Below are 22,413 nucleotides of genomic sequence, written 5' to 3'. Positions count from 1 at the left end.
TGTCAAGGTTATGCAAAACAAGAAAAGACTGAGAAACCATCACAGACCAGAGGCTAATTTGGCATAATGACTCATGCCTAATGTAATGTGGTATTCTAGATTGGACCTGTAAAAGAAAAATTACATTAATAGGAAAATGCAATCTGAAGAATAAAGTTAATAGTAATTACCAGTGTTGCTTGGCCTTTGACAAATGTTTGGTTACAGAAAATGTTAACAATAGGAAGAACCCAGGGAGGGCTATAGAGGAACTCTTAAATTATCTTTGCAACTTTTCTTTAAATCTAAAATTATTCAAGATACATTTATTTTTTTAAAAATCTGTACATACAAAGCTGTTTCTATTATTTTTTGTGTATTTTATGACCATGAACTAAATAGCTTATAGATACTTTGAATTGATTCTTTTGAGAAAGTCAGTGTTGCTAAGAAAATTCACTAATTCATTAAAAGCTTAAAGCTACTTGTTCAACTACTTCAATAACAAATACTGATAAATATTAAAAAGAAAAAGCTGGGCATGGTGGTGCACACCTGTATTCCCTGCTATTTGGGAGGCTGAAGCAGGATGATCATGAGCTTGAGGTCAGCCTGGGCAATTTAGCAAGACCCTGTCTCAAACAAACAAACAACTACACAAAGGAGCTGGGGACAGAGCTCAGTGACAGAGCATTTGCCTAGCATATGTGAAGTGTTGGGTTCAATCCCCAGTACTTAAGGGGGAAAAAAAAGTTAAAAAGTGATCACGGCTGGCAAAACTGTCCCTTCCACAAAACTTTGAAATAAAGTATCAACCAAGGGTTCCAAACACTCAAATTGAAGCCCAGTTTGCTCATTTAGCCACAGGGCGTACACCTGCCTTATTTAATAGAGAACACGTCTTTTAGCAGAATGCCGCCATCTCAAGTTTGGGAAGATATTAGGTTTCCAGCAATAACACATATTCAAAGTTAGGAATGTGGCCTTTCTCCAAAACATAATTTTCCTTCTGCCCAAGAAGTTCTGTCTACAATGACTTTAAGGGAACATCTCTGTGCTATCCTTTTCTGACTTCCTAAGCAATTTATTTTAGCAAATTTGGCCACAAGTTACCCAAAGAATATACACAGCTTGGGGTCCTGGGCTAGGGAAAGTCAACAGGCAGTGGTAAGCAAAGGCCAGTATCCGAACACAGCGGAGCATTCCATGGAGTCAAAAAGTTCTCAACACAGACGTAGCCAGACATGGTGACCCACACATGTAATCCCAGCAACTTGGGAGCCTGAGGCTGGAGGAATACAAGTTTCAGATGAGCCTTAGCAATTCAGCTAGACCCTGTCTCAAAATAAAAACAAAAAACATTCCGGGACATTTTTAGAAGCAGCTGAGGTTTTCTAAGATTTGCTTTTAAATGTCTCTTAATTTTCCATGTAAATAGGAGATCTATAAAAGGCAGTTCTTTGCATCTTGCCTTTTCTATTCCTTTTGACTCCACAATTAAAGAATTAAAGAAAAAAACAATATGGAGAATAATTTTTTATTAAGACCACAGTTTGTAGAAGTTATAGTCTTTTAAAAATATTCCAGAGTCTACTATGAGGAAAAAGAAGTAGGTAATAAACACTGAAACATAACAGCATATAGTGCTCTGGTGTATTATGCTAAACAACTTTTCATTTGTTTCATTAAATCCATCTTTTCTCCAGTTCCGGCAAGGGTTACAGTAAATGATGACATTTGTTGTAAGAGTGGTTGATTAAATGGGAATGGCTGTGCTTCTGAACCTTGCTCACATTACCTTCTGGGCATTAAGGAATACTTAGATATTCTGGGTTTCTTCCTAAGAGGTTACCAGCTGATAGTTCTAATTTTATAAGAGAAATGGGGAAATACTCTGCTTGTAACTGGCTTGACTCATTGATATTATGTGTCATTAAAATAGAGAAAGAATAAGGTCAGTTCCTTCCAGGAATAAATGTATACTTAAAATGGCACGATAAACAATCCTTTAAATGAAGATTTCCCCATATTTCCAAATAAGATAATGTTTAATAGATCTTATAATTAATTTTACATTTGATCTCTCTTTTTTTGTAAATGTAGTTGTGAAAATTGAGTTACATACTCTTCATTTCAAAACTTTTCCCTTAACACATACCTGTTTTTGAGATTGAGCGAGAGTTTGTCCACCAAGGCCCAAGGCAGCAATGTCCAGGAAGACAGCTGAGAAGACAGGCACACCTTCTGTTCCACCTCCCCCACTTTTTTTAACTGAGGTTTTAACGTTAAAATATAGTCTTGTAAGGTCTTAAACTGACCCTTTCACAAAAATAAGGCAGCTTATGCTGTGAAAACATTAGATTTTTTTGGCAAAGGTTATATTCTTCCATCCTTGTTTGCCACCAAATGTCAGAATCTTCTTTAAAGATCAGTTTTTTCTTCATAACGACACCAACATGCAGCTCGTTGGCTGTCGAGGTATGGTTTACAGCCTAGATGGATAACACTGTCAAACAAGAGCTCCACTGTTGTTTCACATGCTGCAAAGGAGGAAATTGGGATTACTGTCAGGCAATTGCAAAGCATCGCTCTTTTCATCTGTTACCTGTTAAAAGCACATTCCTAGTGCACACTCCAAACAACTTAGGGGAAGGTCACCTTGACCCTCTCACACTGTACTAGCAGACTTCAGTTTTAGTCTCTTTTCCATGTCTTTTTCTTTCTTTCTTCTTCTTCTTCTCCTTCTTTTTTTTTTTTTTTTTTTTTTTGGCATTTAACTGTTCAAACTGATTTTTTTATACTAGACAGGTAATGAACTTGAACTTCACTAAAACACTGATCAGTTAATCAAGGGTAAATTCCTTTTTATCTGAGAAATATAATCACTAATAGAGATGTGTGATAGCTCCTAAATTTGCTTTTCAAGGAAAAGATTTTTTTTTTTTTTTTAATTTTAGTGCTGGGGATCAAACTCAGGGTGTGCACCCATGCTAAGCACACACTCTACCTCCGAACTACCCCAGCCCTAGAAAGATATATTAGGTGCAGAAGAAATAAAATTTAAAAATGGAAACTTCAAAACATGTCATTATGACCAGTGGCTTCTAAAAAATGATCACACATCACTGAAGAAGCTAAAGTACACCTGTAATCCCAGTCTCAGGAAGTTGAGACAGGAGGATTATGAGTTCGAGGGCAGCCTGGACAATTTAGCAAAACCCTGTCTCAAAATAAAAAACTAAAAAGGGCCAGGGGTGTAGCTTGGTGGTAGAGTACTCCTGGATTCAATCCCCAGTATCAAAATAATAACAAAACAAAAGATGTTTAAAGTATATGGAACCCATATACTTTTACTAATACCAAATTTAGCCTAGTGGTCAGTGGACACAGGAATCAAAAATGTTTCTGCCTTAGGATTTTTTAATTTCTTTAAGGTTAAAATATATATATATATATATATATATATATATATATATATATATATATATAAAAGGTAATGGAAGTCAGGCACTGTGGGCATATTCCTATAATCTCAGGAACTGAGGCAGGATGATCACAAAAATAATGGCCAGCCTGGGCATCTTAGCAAGATTCTATCTCAAAAAAAAAAAAAAACAACAACAACAACAAAAAGAAACTAAATGGGATGGGGGTGTAGCTCAGTGATAGAATGCCCCTAGATTCAATCCTCAGTACCTCAGTACCACCACCAGCAAAAAAAAAAAAAAAGAGGTGATTGATTTACTTTTCTTATTTAAGAAACTTGAAACATCCAAATGAGAGCATTTCAACATGGTACATTTGTTGAGATGTGGCACAAAATGGCTTTGGTGTTCGAATACTTTCAGTTTCAAATATTCATGGTAAGGAAGAATTTTTTTTTATTAAAATCTTAACACTTTATTTTTAAAGTTCTTCAAAAGATTGTGTAACTAAGGAGCACAATCAACCCAGAAACTATAAAGGCTAGACTATTAAGGAGACTGAGAAAACTGATTTCATCATTTAGCCACATTCCTATGTTCTTCTGAGAGAACAGGAAATGCATCTGGCTATGCCTCATCTGTGCATTAGTTTACCTGAGCCCAAAGCATGCAAGGGGACAGAAATGGTGAATTCAAGCTTCCCCTAGAACAGAAATTACATACTGTACAGTTATTAAGATTTAGGGAATACTCTAATAGACAGAAAACAAGTCTCAGTCTTTTTTTCTAAAAGTCTAACTTGGGATAACCTACTTCTTTCTGAACTTCAGTTCTCTTCCTTGAAAAATAGAGATAACACCACCTCCTTATTTGGATTTTATATCAAATGGAAACATGAGTGAAGTATCCAGCACAGTATCTTAAGGTAAGTGATTAAAAATATTAGATTCCTTTCCTGCCCCATCTCATTGCCCTTTCTCTTCTGATTTCAGTGTATAGCACATTCTTTGGCTTGACAGGAGAGAAATCTCGTACCTACTACTATTACTTGAACGGTGATTTACATTTCCACAAATATTTGAGGTTGCCATTATGACAACTCTATGAGGTAGGTGTGTATTCTCATTCTCTTTATTTCATAAATGAGGACACCAAAGCACCTTTCCCCTTTGCTGATTTTCCTTTGCAGGCCTTCACCATAATAAATCACAGTGGTGATATGACCAAGTGAGGGATCCTGTGAGTCCTCCTGGCATATCCCTGAACCTAGGGGTGGTTTGGGGGATCCTCCCAACAGAGATACAGAAGAAGACACAGGTAAGACTCAAATCTTCTAGAATGTCCTACTCCAAAATCAGTGTCCTGTGCTCTTGAATTCACTAGTGCTATCATCTGAATGTTTGTGTTCCTCTAAAAATGTTTATGTTGAAATTCTAATCTCCAAGATGATGAATTAGGTGATGAGGCCTTTGGTAGATTAATACGTCATGAGGGTGGAGCCCCTACAAATGGCCTAATCCCCTTAAAAAAGAGGTCCCAGAGAGCTGCCTAATCCTTTTCACTATGTGATGACACTGTTAGAAGGTGCCCTCTAGGAACGAGGGACTGGGCCCTCACCAGAAAACGAATCTGCCAGTGCCTTGATCTTGTACTTCTCAGCCTCCTGAACTATGAAATATGAATCTCTATTGTTTGTAAACTACTGGGTCTACTGTAGTTTGTTATAGCAGCCTCAATGGACTGCAGGACAACTTGATTCAGGGTTTCAGTTTAGGCTCTGATCATTCAGAGGGCATATTCCAGGGTACAAGGTAGACAAATTCTTCTCTCTTTCTGTCTCAGACACCCTCCTCCAAGTTTTCCTAGCACTTTTTACTTCTGTATTATATTACGCTCATCCCCAACCCACCAGAACATCCTTACCCTGAACGTGCTGAGTTAGTCCTAGTGTTTTTTGCACATCTCGACAGATCTTGGAGAGACAATACTGGAATTCCTCATCACAATCATTCTTGCTCTTGCCACAGGTCTCATAGCACCTGTCGTGATGGTTACAGCACTTTGTCAGGGAAGGGATGCCAATGTTAAGCTGCAAGAGACATTGAGATGGATTACTGTTAACAAAATGCATTTCCTCCCCTGAAGTACCACATTCAAATAGGCTTATCAGAAGAAGTAAATGACAATGACTGCTGTGTACATAACCCCCAAATCCATTTCTGCTTACCAGTGTGTCCCGTGTAACAAACCTGCCCATTACTCTTACCCAGACCCACCTGCGAGACTATGTCTCAGCTATGTCTCGCTGCTCCCTATTCTTCAATGTTAGAATACTAAGTTACCCACCAGCAACAAACACAACTTCTTACTGTCCATAACATAAAGCATAATTTTGAAAGAAAAAGATAAGATCAAAGATGTTAAAGGATTACTACAGGAGCTAGGTAAGTTTGAATTTTGAGTGTTTTCTTCTTTCTGACAAATAAAATGGGCTTTTTGTGAAATGTCACAGAAAATTTTAAATGCCTACAACTCAAATATTTTTTTTTTGGTTGTTTCCTAAGATTTAGGTATTTATCCATTTCCTTCAAATACCACTACTTTGAATTTACAATTCTTTTTATTTTAAATAATTCACAAAACTTTTATGAATAGGAATCATTCTCATAAACATTTTTTCCCATAATTATGGGCTCAGGTCCATTCTCCCCAACAACTGCAACTTAGTCTTGTTTTTATATAGAACGCATGCTTTATTTATATTTTCCCCCTGTATTACTTTTGTACTTTAAACTTTAAAATCATGTTTGTAACATTAGGAAATATAATTTGAATGATAATAATGTAAATAAGATAATTGTACCCCATTTAGTTTTCCTAGGAGTTAAATATGTTTTGCCAAAAGAGCATAATAAACCTAATCACTATTACAACAGGCAAAATTATTTGTGAGCCTGAGAATACACAAAGTCTTATCAAAAGTATTACAAAAACTACCAGACATAAAAGTTACCAAATATAAAAACAATACTTACATGAACACCAAACAGCGGAGAGCCACATCCATTTGGAGGGGAGGGTTTATAACCATAGCGTGGAAAAGGCTTAGATCCTATAAAATATAAATGGAATCATAATTAATTTTCAAATATAACAGAAATAAAATATATACTTGAAAAGGTCTGCAATGTACTTAGTCTTGGAAATATTTAATATTTAATTGGATGCTGACATAAGTGATTATGTCTTGATTTTGATAACACTAAGAATACTAATTTACTGTTATATTTCCTGTGGTGAAGAATGTGGAACATATACAAAGGTGCACATATATACATAGACACATACAAAGCAGTTCATAAAAAGCAATTACTATTTATAAACTCATGCTGTACAAAACACACAAAAACTTATCCTGGACTTCTGGAGATTTCAAAGGTACATGCCAGGTTGGGTCTGTATGTATAAAAGATAAAGTCAGTCTATTTTCCTATGCATTTCAACACTTGAATTATTTAGAGAAACAAAATAACAATGATAATTACTATGGTTTGCACATGAGGTGTCCTCCAAAAGTTCCTGTGTTAATTCAGGACTATTCAGAGGTAAAATGAGGAGTATGAGAGCTGTAACCGGATCAGGCCACCTTAGTTGAAGGGACTGAATGGTAACTGTAAGCAGGTGGGGCATGTCTGGAGGAGACAGATCACTCAGGGGTGTGCCCTGGAAGAGTTCATCTTCTCTGCAGCCCCTTTCCCCTCATCCCTTCTCTGTTTCCTTGCTTCCATGAATGGAGCAATGCTCCTCCACCCTGCTTTCTGCCATGATGTGCTGCCTCATCTTGCACCCAGAGCAATGGAGTCAGTCTATGGACTGAGATCTCTGAAATCATGAGCCTCAAATTAAACTTTCCCTCCTCTAAGTTGTTCTTATTGGGAATTTTGGTCACAGTGACAATCTTTCAAACAACTGGGGCTAATATTAATCTTCATTGTAAAAATGAAATACACCCAGTTATTTCAGAAGTAAGACACGGTGCAGTTTCCAAATATCACTGTGTGTTAGCTTTTCATCACTGTGACCACAGTATCCAACAAGAACAAGTTAGAGGAAGAAAAGTTTATTTGGGGCTTAGGGTTTTAATGGTCAGCTGACTCCATTGCTCTAGGCCCAAGGTGAGACAGAACATCATGGCAGAAGGGTGCAGCAGAGGAAAGCTTCTCAGCATGGTGGCCAGGAAGGAAGGAAGGAAGGAAGGAAGGAAGGAAGGAGGGAGGAAGGGGAGAGGAGAGGGGGCGACACATGAGAGAGAGGAGACAGGAACAGGTTATAATCCCCAAGGGCACACCCCCATTGACCTGCTTCCTCCAGCCATATTCCACCAATTCTCCATTTATATGATTAATCCATTTTTCAGGTTCTAGCTGTCATAATATAATCATATCACCTCTGAATATCCCTGTACTGCCTAAAACATTACCTTTTCAGGGGAAACCTCATATCCAAAGCACAACATACTTCAAAGTTGTATACTTAGGAGACTCATAAAGTATTCTAACTAACTTTATTTCAAATAGCATTCATTGCTAGGAAACTTAAATAAAGAGAAGATTACCCTCTAAAAGTAAAGCAAGGAGGGATGCAGCAACTTTTTCAATAATTAGCCATCAAAATAAGTAACTCACTCAAAGTAATGATTGAAAATGGTTTGGTTGCTAAGAAGTTTCATGCTCAGTTGAGATGACTAAGAAGCCTAAAGAGAGTACAACCTCATGAAGAAACATAGCTACAGCCTGTCCCACCCATTTTGAAGGAACAATGTGTACAAAAGGGAATGATTTAAGATAAGTCTAGAAAAGGGAGGCTGATGATGGAACTGGGGTCTTGTTTTTCCAGCCCCATCCAAGAAGGGGTTGTTTCTGGACCCTAAGAAGATGAAAGCTATCACAGATGAGTCATGATCCTTCAACTCTTATTTCCTGAGTTTATCCTTCATTCCTAAGAAAACTATTCATGATTTGGCTTCCCACTCACAAGGGCTTACATAAGGGGATATACTAATCACTTGGATGTCTGATGGGCCTCTAAAGATGTCCCCCTGACATTCACCACAAAACTATTCCATCTAGTTCCCTCTTCTCAGTTAAGAGCAACTCCATACTTCCAGATGTTTACAGCAAAAATCTTAGCCATTCTTGATTCTATTTTCTTTTACCCCACATTCAACATACTCTGTTGGCTGTACCTTCAGTTGGATCTAACTACTTCTCATCAACTTCACCAATGCCATCCTGTTCCAGGCCACCATATATTATTGCCATAATCTTGTGACTTTGATCCCCCCACCCCATAACTATGTCCATCTGTTTTAGCCAGCTTTTTCACTGCTATGACTAAATGATGTCACCAGCACAATTAAAGAGGAGGAAAGGTTTGAGAGCTCACTGTTTCAGAGGTCTTATTCCACAGAAGGCCGGCTCCATTCCTTGGGGTTCCAGGTGAGGCAGAACATCATGGCAGAAGAGCATGGCAGAGGGAAGCAGCTCGCATCATCAGGAAGCAGAGATAGAGACTCCACTCTCCAGATACAAAATATATACCCCATAGCCACACCCCAATCTCCTCCAGCCATAACCTACCACTTCAATTAATCCCATCAGAGATTAATTCACTGATTAGATTAAGACTCTTAGAACCCAATCATTTCTCCTCTAAACCTTCCTGCATTGTCTCACATGTTTGTAGTTTTCACCTACAAACCCTAACACCATCCATGTTCCAATCTTAGCACTGAATCCGAGTCATCCCACTAAATTATACATTAGGTCAAGTCTTTCTTCTACTTAAAATCCCTCCAGTGGCTTCTCATCCTATTTAGAATGAAAACCAAAGCCTATAAAACCTTAAAGACTCTATTTAATATGGCCTTCTATAACTTTTGACCACATCTCCTTACTTCTCTCTTTCCATTCTATCACATTTGATCCTTTGCTGTTTCATAGACACTCCTGCCTCTAGACATTTGAACCTGCTATTCCCTATATGAATACTCTTCTTCCTAATACTGGCAACCGCTCTTTCATTGCTACAGTCTCCAATGGTAGTACCCCTGCTAAACTCATATATGTCGAAACCTAATCACCAATGTGAAGGTATTAGGAAGCGGGATCACTAGAAGATGAGTAACTCATGAATGGAATTAGTCCTATTTTAAGAGGCCCAAGAACTGCCTTGCTCCTTCCCCCATGTCAGGACACGGCAAGAAGATTCCACTCTATAAATCAGGAAGAGATGTCCCTCACAAGACATTGAATCTGTTAGTATCTTGGTGTTATACTTTCCAACATCCAGAACTGTGAGGAACATGTTTCTGTTGTTCATAAGACACATATCTGATGGCACTTTCTTACAGTAGCCCAAACACACTAAGACATTTACATTCTCTGCAACGCCTTTCCTGACCATATTATTTGTAACACAGATGACCTCATCTACTTGCTTCATTTATTATGTGTTTCCCCATAGTAAAATGAAAACTCCTTGATGGTAGGATTTTTTTTTTTCTTCTTGTTTTGTATGTCCATTGCCTGGCCAGCAACTGGCATATGACTAGGTTCTCATATTGTTGGTGAATGAATAATAAGCAAACTTGGAAGACTAATTCCCATGGGCAATTATAATACACATTAGAATGAAAAAACTGGTGCTGCTGTTTACCCTTCAGTATCTGTATCTTTTGAGTTTGTTGAGCATTCATTGGCCTTCATGACTGTCTACTTCTAGCTTGTCACATCTTTTTAAAATGTGGCATCCCAGCAGGACACAGTGGCTCATGCCTGAAAACTCCCAGCAGCTCAGGAGGCTGAGGCAGGAGGATAGGGAGTTCAAAACCAGGATCAGCAAAAGTGAGGTGCTAAGCAACTCAGTGAGACTTGTCTCTAAATACAAAATAGGGCTGGGGATATGGCTCAGTGGTCGAGTGCCCCTGAGTTCAATCCCTGGTAACCATCCCCAAAAACTGTGGCACCCTAAACTAAACATCATTAGGTATGATGGGCCTATCACATCCCCCGGCTTTTTATTTATTTATTTTGCATTTCTGGGGATTAAACCCAGGGTACTCTGCAGGTGCTCTATTAGTGAGCTACATCCCCAGCATCTCTTTCCCCTTTTTTTGAAACTAAATTGCCCAGGTTGGCCTTAAACTTGTCATCCTCTTGCCTCAGCCTCTAAAGTCTCTGGGATTGTAAGCATACGCCACACACCCAGTTCCTAGTACCCTTTTGACCCAATTTAAAAAAAAAAAACTCATATCAATACAGCTTAATACAGCAAGACAACATATATTTCAGCTGTGCTTCAGAACTAACATGCATCAGAAGAGTAGGAACAAAAAAACTAATTCTTTCTAAAATTAACTTTTTAAAATCTATTGCTAGACACTCAGTCCTTTAGCAATTTAACTTCTGAGTCTAAATACAAGATAGCCCATTAGTCCATTAATCCATTAATTGCAAAAATAGACTGATCCATTCACAAGGGCAGAGCCCTAATCATCTCTTAAAGGTTCCAACTTTTAATACTGCATCTCATAATGGGAAATAAATTTCAACATGAGTTTTGGAGGTGACAAACCATATTCAAATCATAATAGGGAGAGGCTGTCATATTCTTAGTGAACAATTTCAAGTTCCTCAAACATTAGCAGGAAAGCTCTCTCTTGTCAGGGGTTTTAACAATCAACTATCTAAAATATTTAAACTTTTCTAAAGACACACATTAAGCAATGGGTCACTGTGAATCTGAGGAGTACAATAAACACCTAGCATGTTCAGAAAGTTTGGAAATAGAAAAAAATAAGATGTTTACTATTTATATTTCTCAGGTTCAAAATTAAACTTAATGCTTCAAATTTAGAACTATTTACCTAAAAAGGTGTCTGGAGGCTGAGGGGAAAAAAATGTATTGAGCTTATTGAATAAAAGTGATCCTGCTTTGCCTATGTGTTTAACTTTTTAGACACCTTGTAAGTTACCCCTCCACCTACCACTTTACAGATTTCTGGCACCTCTCCCTTTCTGTGAGATGAAGATTATTATCCTCAGAAAACCATACTAGCCTAAAGTTTTTTGAAGGCACTCTCAAGTGCCTACTTCCCCCCAACACTTTTTTTTTTTTTTTAAACCAGGAAGGTATTTCCCTCAATGTTCACCAATAGTAGTACTTCTACATTTTCTTCCCCTTGTATTTTATCTAAAGCCATACGCTTTTCTTCTATTTCAATTCTATAAAAACAGTTCACATTTTGATGAGGTGTAATGATAGTAATGATATATGCTGTATTAACACATATAGACATGGTCTCATTTTGTATACATAGTTCTCATTTTAAGTATGAGAATGATCAGAATCAAATGAAAGTCAGGAAAAACAAGCAAACTAACACACCCACTCTAAAGGAAAAGTGACAGAGATATACAGAGTATCAACAGGTGAAAACAAATATGGAAGCTGAGAGTTTAGGAGGTTGTTAACTCAGACGGGAGTGTTTATAATTGTTCTGAGGAAAAAAGATAAAACTGGGTAATAAAGGTTTAATACCTACTGATTTGCAACATTAGATAGTAACACTGTTGTGGTTTGGACATGAGTGTTACCCAAACGTTCATGTATAAGAATGCAGGAATGTTCAGAGGTGAAATGAATAGATTACGAGGGCTGTGAACTGATAGTGGGTCAATCCTTCCGATGGACTAATATTTTGAAAAGGCACTTTACTGGATGGTAACTATAGGCAAGCTGGGTGTGGCTGGAGGAGGTAAGTCCCTAGGGACATGCCTTTGGGAGTTACCTTTTGTCCCTGGCATCTTATTTGCTCTCTCTTCTTCCTGGTTGCTAAGAGTAGAGCAGCTTTCTTCCACCACAAACTTCCACCAAGACCTTCTGCCTCACTTGGGCTCAGAGCAAGGGAGCCAGCAAACTATGGACTAAACCTCTGAAATCAAAATACACTTTTCCTCTTCTAAGTTGTTCTTGTCAAGGATTTTGGTCACAGTGACAAAAAGCTGAATAACACTAACACTATAAAATAAATGATGGTAAAAGTGGTTCCCTAGTACAAGCAGCAAAAAGGGCATGTGTGGTTTGAGCTTTCTTTGGAAGCATCCCGCTAATTTCACTTCCTCAGCGAGGCCTTCCAGAGCTCACCCCATTTAAAATAACATCCCCTCCCTTTCATATCCACTTTACATACAGGGGTTGGCTTTATTTTTCTTTCAGGCATTTATCAACCAAATTAACATAACAGTTTCTATGAGGACAGGAACTTTTGTCTTGCTCACCTAGAAAATGCCCAGCATATAATGAGCACCTAAGAAATCACTTAATTAAAAAATGAGAAATATTCTTGCTGAAATTAAAATATTCTTTATCCATAGCAAAAAACAAAATTTCTAGTTTCCTGAAACATTTTCAATTGTTTTGAGTTAAAGTTCTAAATTCACCTTCATGTTGAAACAATTATTTCTGAACAAGTTTATATTATGTGTTAAAGATTAAGTTGATTCAGACAACAAAATTATAAATATATTAATTTAATTTTAAATGTTGCTGTAAGTGGTGTTATAAACTGCTGAACACTTAAAAATTTAGCATTTCTACTGATGCCAGCTTTACACAAAAAATAACAGAAGAAAGGAAATTAGAACCAAACTAACACCACAATGTACCAGAACCACTATCCCCTAAGCTTTATAAGAAGATACATAAAGCTAAGGAAAAAGGGAGATAGGAGGAGGAATTAAAAAGACACAAACCAAAGCTATTGGTACAACTGCATGGGGAAGACTTCATTAATTTCACTTTTGACTTATGCAGTAGCTTCTTTTCTCAATGTTTTATCATGCATATAAACAGTTGAAATTAAATATTTACAGGGTCTGAGACAATATTAGTTCTTTTCTATATACTTTTTCCTAAATTTAACATAAATACCTACAAACAGATCAACTTTTTTCACCTGAAAGGATATGAAGCAGATCAGAAGCACAAGGGGAAGGCAGCAGGGTCACATAAACATCTTGCCACTGTGTTTTGTAGGAAGCATAATGGCAGAATCCCAACCTGCATTCCCAAACACTGGAGACTTTAAATTCATGATCATTAATCTCCATAGGGTCAGTATACCTCCTTATTTTTCTAGTCCATTCACTTCTCTATTTTTCTCAAATCTCCAACATCTTTGTTCCCATCATATCAGCTGATGACCTTGAACATCTACCCACCTGACATCTGCGCCCACACCTTCCACCTTCATTCCTATTAACCGGGATCTGCCATCTGTTCTTGGCCCACCCCTCTATGAACTAGAACCCATACCTCTCACTTACCCAAGAACAGACTGCAATAATTCTCTCTCTTTCAACAGTGTTTTACTTTCTACTCAATCATTCTCAAAAGCACACAAATACTCTAATATCTTTCCTTCAGCCCAAACTATTCTTTTCATTTCAGCTAATGGCAACTCTGTCCTAGTTGATCGGGCCCAAAATTTTGTTATCTTTTTTTTTTCTACCCTACTCACACCCTACTTCCAAGCTGTCAGCGAATTCTACCTTGAAAATATGTACAAAATCCAACCGCTCCTCATTGCCTCTATTGCTACCAACATAGACAAAACCACCCCACCTTTTATCTAGATTCCTGCAAGCATTATCCAGTTTCTCTTTGGCTCCCCACCCCTCTTGACCCTTTTAATTTTCAATAAAGTAGCCAGATGGATCCTGTTAAAAAGTACACACCTGAGAGGAGAGGAAGGCGAAAGTGGGAGGTAAGAGTGGGGATGGGATTTGAAATCAAATTCCTTGGATGTGTAATTTTGTCAAAATGAACCCAAACACTATGTATAATTATAATGCTCTAATAAAAAAATTGAGATGGAAAAAAAGTAGAGCAAGCAGATCACGGAAGGAGGAAGGAGGAGAAGGAAAGGGAAGGTACTATGGAATGAGACTGATCAAAGTATGTGTATATACAAATATGGCATAATGAATTCCACTATTATATGTAATTATAATGCACCAATAAAAATTACATCCATAAAAAAAATGAAAATAATTCCTTAGGGGAGGGTAAAATGAAACGAACAAAAAATATACCTGCCTATAATCCCAGCACCTGGGGAGGCTGAGGCAGAAGGATCCAAGTTCAAGGCCAGCCTGGACAACCTACTGAGACCTTGTCTCAAGAAACAAACAACAACAAAACAAAACAAAGCACAAAAAAAAAAAAAAAAAAAAAAAAAAAGTGGATGGGGGATGCAGCTCAGTGGTAGAAACTGAGTGATTCAAGACCCCTGACTTCAATCCTCTGTATTGCAAAAAGTGTGTGTGTGTGTGTGTGTGTGTGTGTGTGTGTGTCTCACTTAATGAAAAAATGACTTATTCGTATTTAAAAAGCTTTTTATAAAACAATTTTGTTTTCTATTTTCCAAGGGAAACTGAAATTTTTTCTTCCTCAAATCTTCTCAGGTATCAGGGAGAAAAAATTAAGAAAGGATGCTAGCTATCAAATTTGTGCCCCTAACTTCACTTAACTCTCAATAAAGTCTTTTTCTCACCCCAAAGGTGGATGGCCAAAAGTAATGGTGCAAGTCTCCATAATGCCACTCCCTCAGGTAAAGCAAACACTACTGAATGCAACAAATCTGTGCACTTTAATCTGACTACCATCCCCCTGCTGTTAACTCCCTTCATCCTGCTTTTATTCCTTAAAGCTTCCTTGATCACTTTATTTCAACTGAAAACCATCCCTAGCTTTGGGATTTGTCTTTGTTTGGTTCTGATTTGGTCATGTGACAAACTAGGAAAGGTTGAATCATTGTTCCAGGAAGAATCTCTCAAGTAACAGCAACTAAAAGAAGAATTTTCATTAAGTTGGAATTATCAGTACACTGAAAAGACATTACTTACTAACAGACAAAAGGACCTTAATCTCTATATTGTTTCTTTTGCTGAGAAGAAGTTTTTTAGTTTGAATGATGGCATTTATTGATTCTTGATTTTATTTCTTGCATTTTAGAACTCTTGGTAAGGAAGTCAGGTCCTAAGCCAACATGATGAAGATTTGAGCCTGCTTTTTCTTCTATTAGGCACAGCATCTCTGGTCTAATTCCAAGATCCTCGATCCACTTTGAGTTGTTTTGTGGAGGGTGAGAGATAGGGATTTAATTTCATTTTGCTACATATGGATTTCCAGTTTTCCCAGCACCATTTGTTGAAGAGGCTATCTTTTCTCCAATGTATGTTTTTGGTGCCTTTGTCTAGTACAAGATAGCAGTATTCATGTGGGTTTGTCTCTGTGTCCTCTATTCTATACCTTTGGTCTACATGTCTATTTTGGTGCCAGTACCATGTCGTTTTTGTTACTACAGCTCTGAGAAAATCTTTACCACACACACATTAGATAGAGCACTAATCTCCAGGATATATAAAGAACTTAAAAAACTTAACACCAAAACAAAAAACAAAACAAAAAAAAACAACAAATAACCTAGTCAATAATGGGCTAAGGAACTGAACAGACACTTCACAGAAGATAGACAATTGATCAACAAATATATGAAAAAATGTTCAACATCTCTAGCAATTAGAGAAACACAAATCAAAACTACTCTAAGATTTCATCTCACTCCAGTCAGAATGACAATTATCAAGAATACAAGCAACAATAACTGTTGGTAAGAATGTGGGGAAAATGGTATACTCATTCATTGCTGGTGGGAATGTAAATTGGTGCAACTACTACGGAAAGCAATTTGGAGATTCCTCAGAAAACTTGGAATGGAACCACCATTTGATTCAGCTATCCCACTCCTTGGCCTATACCCAAAGGACTTAAAATCAGCATACTACAGTGACACAGCAACATCAATGTTCATAGCTGCTCAATGCACAATAGTCAGATTGTGGAACCAACGTATATGCCCTTCAATAGATGAATAGACAAAGAAACTGTGGTAAATACATACAATGAAATATTACTCAACCTTGAAGAATAAAATTATGGCATTTGCACGTAAATGGATGGAACTGGAGAATATAATGCTAAGCGAAGTAAGTCAAAACCAAAAGCCAAATGTTTTCTCCGATAAGTGGATGCTGAACCATAATGGGGGTGGGGTCAAGAGAAGAATGAAGGAACTCTGGATTGGGCAGAGGGGAGTGGGGCGGGGGAGAAAGTATAGGAATGGGAAAGATGGTGAAATGATATGAGCATTATTACCCCATATACTGGTATGAATGCACAAATGGTGTGACTGCATCATGTACAACCAGAGAAATGAAAAGTTGTGCTCCATTTGTGTACAATGAATCAAAATGTACTCTGTTGTCACGTACAACTAATTAGAACAAATACAAAAATTAAAAAAAAAAAAAAAGACCTTACTCTAAACTCCACATGGCAAATTTTGTGAGGCTGGTGGAAGATGAAAACAGTGAAGAAAAAAGGGAGAGTAAGACAATTTTTTTAAATAGGAATAGTATCCATTCCACTTCAGAGATATTTTAAATGTAACTAAATTCTACTACTCTGTACTGCTTGCTAAGTTTATGAAGACTACCCTTTCAAGTCTTCCCTATCTCTGTAAATGGCAACTGCGTACTTCCTTTGGCTGGAGCCAAAACCTTCAGAGTTATCTGCAACTGGTCTTTCTGGGGTCCTTTGCACTTGCTGTTCCCTCTGCCTGGAATGCTCTTTCTTCAGATTATCACAATGTCACCATGTACACTTTCCTAATTCTTCTAAAATATTCTCTCATCAGTGAGATCTTTCCTGAACATCCTGTTAAAAGTGAACTGCTCTCAACTTTGCCCCTGCTATCTTCTGAGACTTACTGTTCTCAAAATACTGGCATAATACAGGCCTGCACAGTCCATATTTGGCTCATTTCACTTGTCAGTTTTCTGATGGTCTCTCCCCTCTATAGACAGGGAGCTTGTCTGTTTTGTTCACTGCTCAATTTCCAATTAATATAGTTGGGACTCTATTTGTGTACTGAGTAGAAATGACTACGTAAAATTATAACTTTTGCCTCAGGAAAGGCTATCATTTAATCTTCAAATTCCCTTACTCATTCCAATAAGCTCTACAAGAACAAAAACACCCTTCCTGATGCATACATTTAGGCATACAATCAATAAAACATGTCTCAGTATCTGTTTAGTACTTTAACACATATAAGATACAGTTCATTCTTTATCTTTATTAACATAAACCTAGAAATTATTTGAAGAATTACAGGCAGCACATGGCATCGCAGATTTTCTTTAAGTTCATCTATATATACAATCTGGTTTCACCATTAAAGTCATGGAGTTTCCTATTATTTTCAGATAACAGCATTAACTAGACCCACAACCTTGTGCTATCTTGATATTCTGAATTTCGGTACAGAAGTCCCAGTACTGCAGCTGGAGTTGTAGCTCAGTGGTATAGCACTTGCCTAGCATGTGTGAGGTCCTGGGTTCAATACTGAGCACCACATATAAATAAGTAAAAATAAAATAAAATAGAGATCCATTGACAATTAAAAATATTTTTAAAAAGAAGCCCCAGTACTTACATGAACTACTAAAATATTTAAACATTCAAGAAAGTGATGAAAATAAAAAAAACTCAGACTGAAATGAATTTATAATTATCCACATTGCCACAAAAAAGTCCTGCTTCAAACAGAATTAATTTTTTTAAATGAAATAAGCGAAAAATTATACTAATATTGACCAACACTTAGGAGGGATCACTGATATCCAAAGAAAGAGAGCTGCCAAAGTTTTACTAAACTATTTTCTAGAAGTTATCAGAACTCTCTCTTGACAACTGAATACACCAGAAATCTGTTCAAAGGTCACATTTATTTTCTGCAGCTTTGCAGAAAAAAATAGAAATTATTTAATACCAACTCTCAAAAAAGTGAATATGGTATGATTTTAAAAATTCTTGGTTAGCTTTGCCTGTTCGACTGATTCATGTTTATCAGCGCAAAAATATAGAGCTAAAATCAGTCTGTCCCACCCAGTTCCCAGGATTCATACGTCAGTAAGTTCTTAGGCAATTTTGTGCAATAGCCGGGAAAGGAAAAAAAAATGTCAATGAAGGAACAGAGTACACAGGAACAGGACGCACTCCCACGACCTATTTTCTATTCTAACAATAGTGGTGAGAATTTGTATTCAGGTTACTCAGTTACAAAAATGGCAAGATCCTAGCAGTGGTTAATTTTTTCCACAGCCAAAGGACTCCGTCAAGGTCTGCCATGTATCTGTCACTCTCGCACTTCCACGACCTCGCTCACCCCAATTCCCCTGGAAGCACGCGCCTCGCTGGCCATGGGGACCCTCTCACCGTCACTGCACTTGTACTGGCAGAGCCCGTCCTCGCCTCCCAGGAGGTCCAGGGCGGCGTTCAGGTACGTGTCTATCTTGTGAATGCCGTTCCGGATGGTCTTCAGGGTGGCCCTCCAGTCGGTGGTCTGATCCTGCTCCTGGCACCTGACAGCGGCAGCCAGAAGGAGCAGGAAGACAAGCGCGGACCGCGAGAGCAAGGCCATCCGCGCAGTGCAGGGCCGCGTCCAGCCCCACCAGTCCGCGGAGCCCGGCGGGAGCCCTAGGCAGCGGCGCGGGCTCCGGGCTCGGCGGCGGCGGGCTTCATGCCCACGCCTCCCTCGCGGCTGGCTGGCTCCTGCCGCCTTTGCACAGCTGCCGCGAGGAGGCGGCGCGGCCGCGTAGACACGCAGCTCCGCTCGCCAGCTCGGGGCCGAGGCCTCACGTGCGCGTCTGCGCCGGAGCGTGGCGCGTCAGAGGCGCAAGAGCGCGCGGCGGCGGCCTCCGCGCCCACGTGGTCGCCCCGGCGCGCTCCCGAAGCTCCCGCCTGGGCTGGTGTGAGAACTACCTGAGTGGGCCTTAAATACTTGTGCCCGGGCCTCTCCCCAGAAAGTAGTCAAATTACACTGGTCTGGGATAGCAACGGACATTACTTCTTTTTTAAGAAGTCCTCCAGGTTGGATGTACCGTGTGGTCACACCGTGTGGTCGCTGTGGGGAATGACCCCCACAGACTAGCCTGGACTCTCGGGATTTTGCTCCGCCTCCCCATAAGACAAAATTTTCAGGGTGCGAACAACTTGGGAGAAATGAAATTCCGTGCCCTCTTGCAGAGAGTGCTGCCAGGGTCCAGTTTAGTTTCGAGGAGTGCGGTTGTCACCTGGCAAAGCCTGGCTTTGCCTCCCTAGGTCCTCATCCCGACCTCCTGACCGCCGTGCCTGCAGCTGGAGGAGCTGAATCGAGTTAGAAATGTCAGTCCAAGTCCACAGGGGTACGAATGTAACCAGGATGAGCTAAATGCTGGTTTGGATTTTCTGGAAGAAGAAAATGACTCGACAGTAAAAGCCACAAGTTTTTGTTGTTTTGTTTCGTTTTGTTTTTGGCCAAGTGAGGAAGGATCAATAGCCTACTTTTGAGTGCAGTAAAGCAAAATAAAACTTAAAGAAACCATGGTTTTCCTAAACAAAGTATTTTGTAATTTTATAGTTCTAGTGACATTTCTCTATTTTTCCCAGGCACTGTGCAGGATCCATAAATAACGATTGCAGTACTTTTTACCGTGTGGTCACACCGGAGCTATAAATATCTGATTCTCTTATTATCTCAGCAGTTTCCAAGAACTTTATAGTAAGATCCAGGGCAATGTTGCAATTGTTAGAATAGGTGTGTTCTTTCTCTCCAAGCTTATATTCAATGTGCAGAGTTCATAAGAATTACATGCCTTTGTTGAGTGCTTCTTCTGTTTCGGGCTTTAGGGCATTTCACATACATAATCTCTCATATTTAGAGCCCTGCTTTGTAGGATGCAGTCTGACCAGTTAGAAACAGAGAAAGGGGTCCTTCCCCACAGAGGGATGTAGCCTAAACTAAGAATTAGTGTAGGGTTAGTGGAAATTAACCAGGCATTTTTCCCACCAGCTCCTCAGCCAGGTACTTTGATCTGTGACCAGCTCACACCATACTTCACAAAGGGAAAGAATGTGCTCAGGGAGGTATTACCTTTTTTTTTTTTTTTTTTTGACAGTGAAAAAGCCCAGGTGAAGTGAAGTCACGTGACTATCCATCCAGTCAACCAAGACCTCCCAATACGCCAAAAAAAAAAATTTTTTTTTTTGACAGCACCTTTCAACACATTTAGAAAAGGTAGCAAGAGATTGTTTCCCTTGCTTTCTGGAACATTGGTGCTTTCATCTCAACACAGTTATTCCTTGGTGATCTAATTCCTTATATCTTATGAGTAGCCTCTGTTGTGAGGACACAGTCTTCTATGCCTTAATTTTCTTTAGGGATTAAATTCTCAAACACCAGTTTCTCTGACTGATGCAACTACACACTGTTTCTCTTCTACTACAAACTCCATCTTCTCATTGAGCTCCTGGAGGCACCACAAATTTAAAATGCACCTTCTTCCCTTCCCCTATTCCCTTTATTTCTGCAATCAATGGCAGTACCAATCACCTCATCCTCTAAGAGAAAATCTAGTGACTACCCTAGATTCAAATCCCCTATCTACTTTGTCCCTAGATATGATCTTTTCACTTCTTAACATCTAGAATCTGCCATCCTCTATTCCTACTTCAGTTTCTACCTTCATCCTCAGCTGTAGAAACACTGACCTGCTCTCCATTCCTGTGTGTGATTGACTCCTTAAGCTGCAAAACCTTTGAATTTGCATCTGCCTGGAAAATTCTTCCATAATTCAGATTACACTTGGAGTCTCTCTTTGACACTTCGGGCAGATTTCTCTTGAGTTTTTCTTGCTATTATTTCTGGCAAAGTACAGCTTCATAATTTATTTTCTTGTCTGCTTCCTAAGATGGTGAGCTCAAAGACCAGGGTTAACTATAATATGATGACAGAACTCCACACCCAGAAAGCTCTGCTCTCTGAGTACCTTAAGTGAAGTCCAAGTTAATTCAGAGATGCAGCAGTAGCTGAGGGTATATAGCAACATCCTTCAGTCCCAGCCTCTACCATACAAGGATACTAGACCTTTCAGCAGCAGTAGAAGTCTCTGATGGAGCAACCTCCTGTGGTCTTTGAACATGATTCCTAGATAAATAGACTCCAATTCTGTGACTCTCTAGGAGATTTTGTGAATTACATGGTATCTTTTAATAAATATTATTATTATTATTTACTAAACCAATTAGATTGACTTCTGTAGTCTGCAATTAAAGGAGCCCTGAATCAGATCCCTAACCTGGGAAAATCCTAAAGTCAGGTCATCCCAGTACTGCTATACCTGATACCTGCCACATGGAGCCACTTTGGAGAGCTGTCCTTTAGAACCTCACCTTGATCAACTCTGTTTTGAATCCCCCAGTTCTGGGTTCCTATGTAGACTGACTTGGTCAGTTGAGGGGCCAAGATACCAATGCTTTCTCAGTCTGCAGCCTTTAGTACTTTTTAATTATCTCATACACAGACATCTTCTAAGGTGCCAGAACTGTTGGGTCAGGACAGGATGGTTTTAAAACAAGTCCACAAATTCTTTGTGTTTTGGTCAGTTGTGTCACTGCTGTGACCAAAAGACCTGACAAGAACAATTTTAGAGGAGAAAAGCTTATTTGGGGCTCAGGGTTTCAGAAGTCTCAGTTTGTAGTCGGTAGTCCCACTGTTCTGGGTCCAAGATGAGGTGGAAGGGAGTGGTGGAGGAAAGCAGATCAGGATATGACTATCAGGAAGCAGAGAGAGACTAAGCTCAGCTCATCAGGGATAAATTATAAACCCCAGAGACACATCCTCAGGGACTCACCTCCTCCAGTCACACCCTACTGTCTAGAGTTATCACCCAGTTAATCCCTATCGGTGGACTAATGTACTGATTAGGTTAAGACTCTCATAACTCAATCTTTTACCTCTAAACTTTCTTGCATTATCTCACACATGAACATTTGGAGGACC

At 38.9% G+C, this 22,413-nt stretch overlaps 1 protein-coding gene across 1 annotated transcript; it reads right to left on the bottom strand.

Moving 5' to 3' along the window:
* Positions 1–1,500: 1,500 nt before the first annotated feature.
* Positions 1,501–19,196, bottom strand: Pla2g12a (phospholipase A2 group XIIA). The gene is made up of 4 exons (XM_047567509.1): positions 18,810–19,196; positions 6,440–6,516; positions 5,328–5,493; positions 1,501–2,519 (listed from the first exon to the last, which is right to left on the bottom strand). Exons 1-4 carry the CDS (start codon positions 19,012–19,014, stop codon positions 2,401–2,403), a joined length of 567 nt encoding a protein of 188 aa, XP_047423465.1. The 5' UTR covers positions 19,015–19,196; the 3' UTR covers positions 1,501–2,400.
* Positions 19,197–22,413: the final 3,217 nt, after the last annotated feature.

The sequence above is a fragment of the Sciurus carolinensis genome, chromosome 10 (genome assembly GCF_902686445.1).
Source record: "Sciurus carolinensis chromosome 10, mSciCar1.2, whole genome shotgun sequence".
Taxonomy (NCBI): domain Eukaryota; kingdom Metazoa; phylum Chordata; class Mammalia; order Rodentia; family Sciuridae; genus Sciurus; species Sciurus carolinensis.
The sequence above is the reverse complement of the archived record's forward strand: the minus strand, read 5'-3'. Positions and strand labels throughout refer to the sequence as shown.

Bases quoted from the DNA above. Each gene is read 5' to 3' on its own strand.
- Pla2g12a (XM_047567509.1), bottom strand. From the start codon at position 19,014: ATGGCCTTGCTCTCGCGGTCCGCGCTTGTCTTCCTGCTCCTTCTGGCT. The intron at 6,517-18,809 runs GTGAGAGGGTCC...TATATTTTATAG, and splicing joins CCAGTACAAGTGCAGTGACG to GATCTAAGCCTTTTCCACGC. The intron at 5,494-6,439 runs GTAAGTATTGTT...TGTCTCTTGCAG, and splicing joins CTCCGCTGTTTGGTGTTCAT to CTTAACATTGGCATCCCTTC.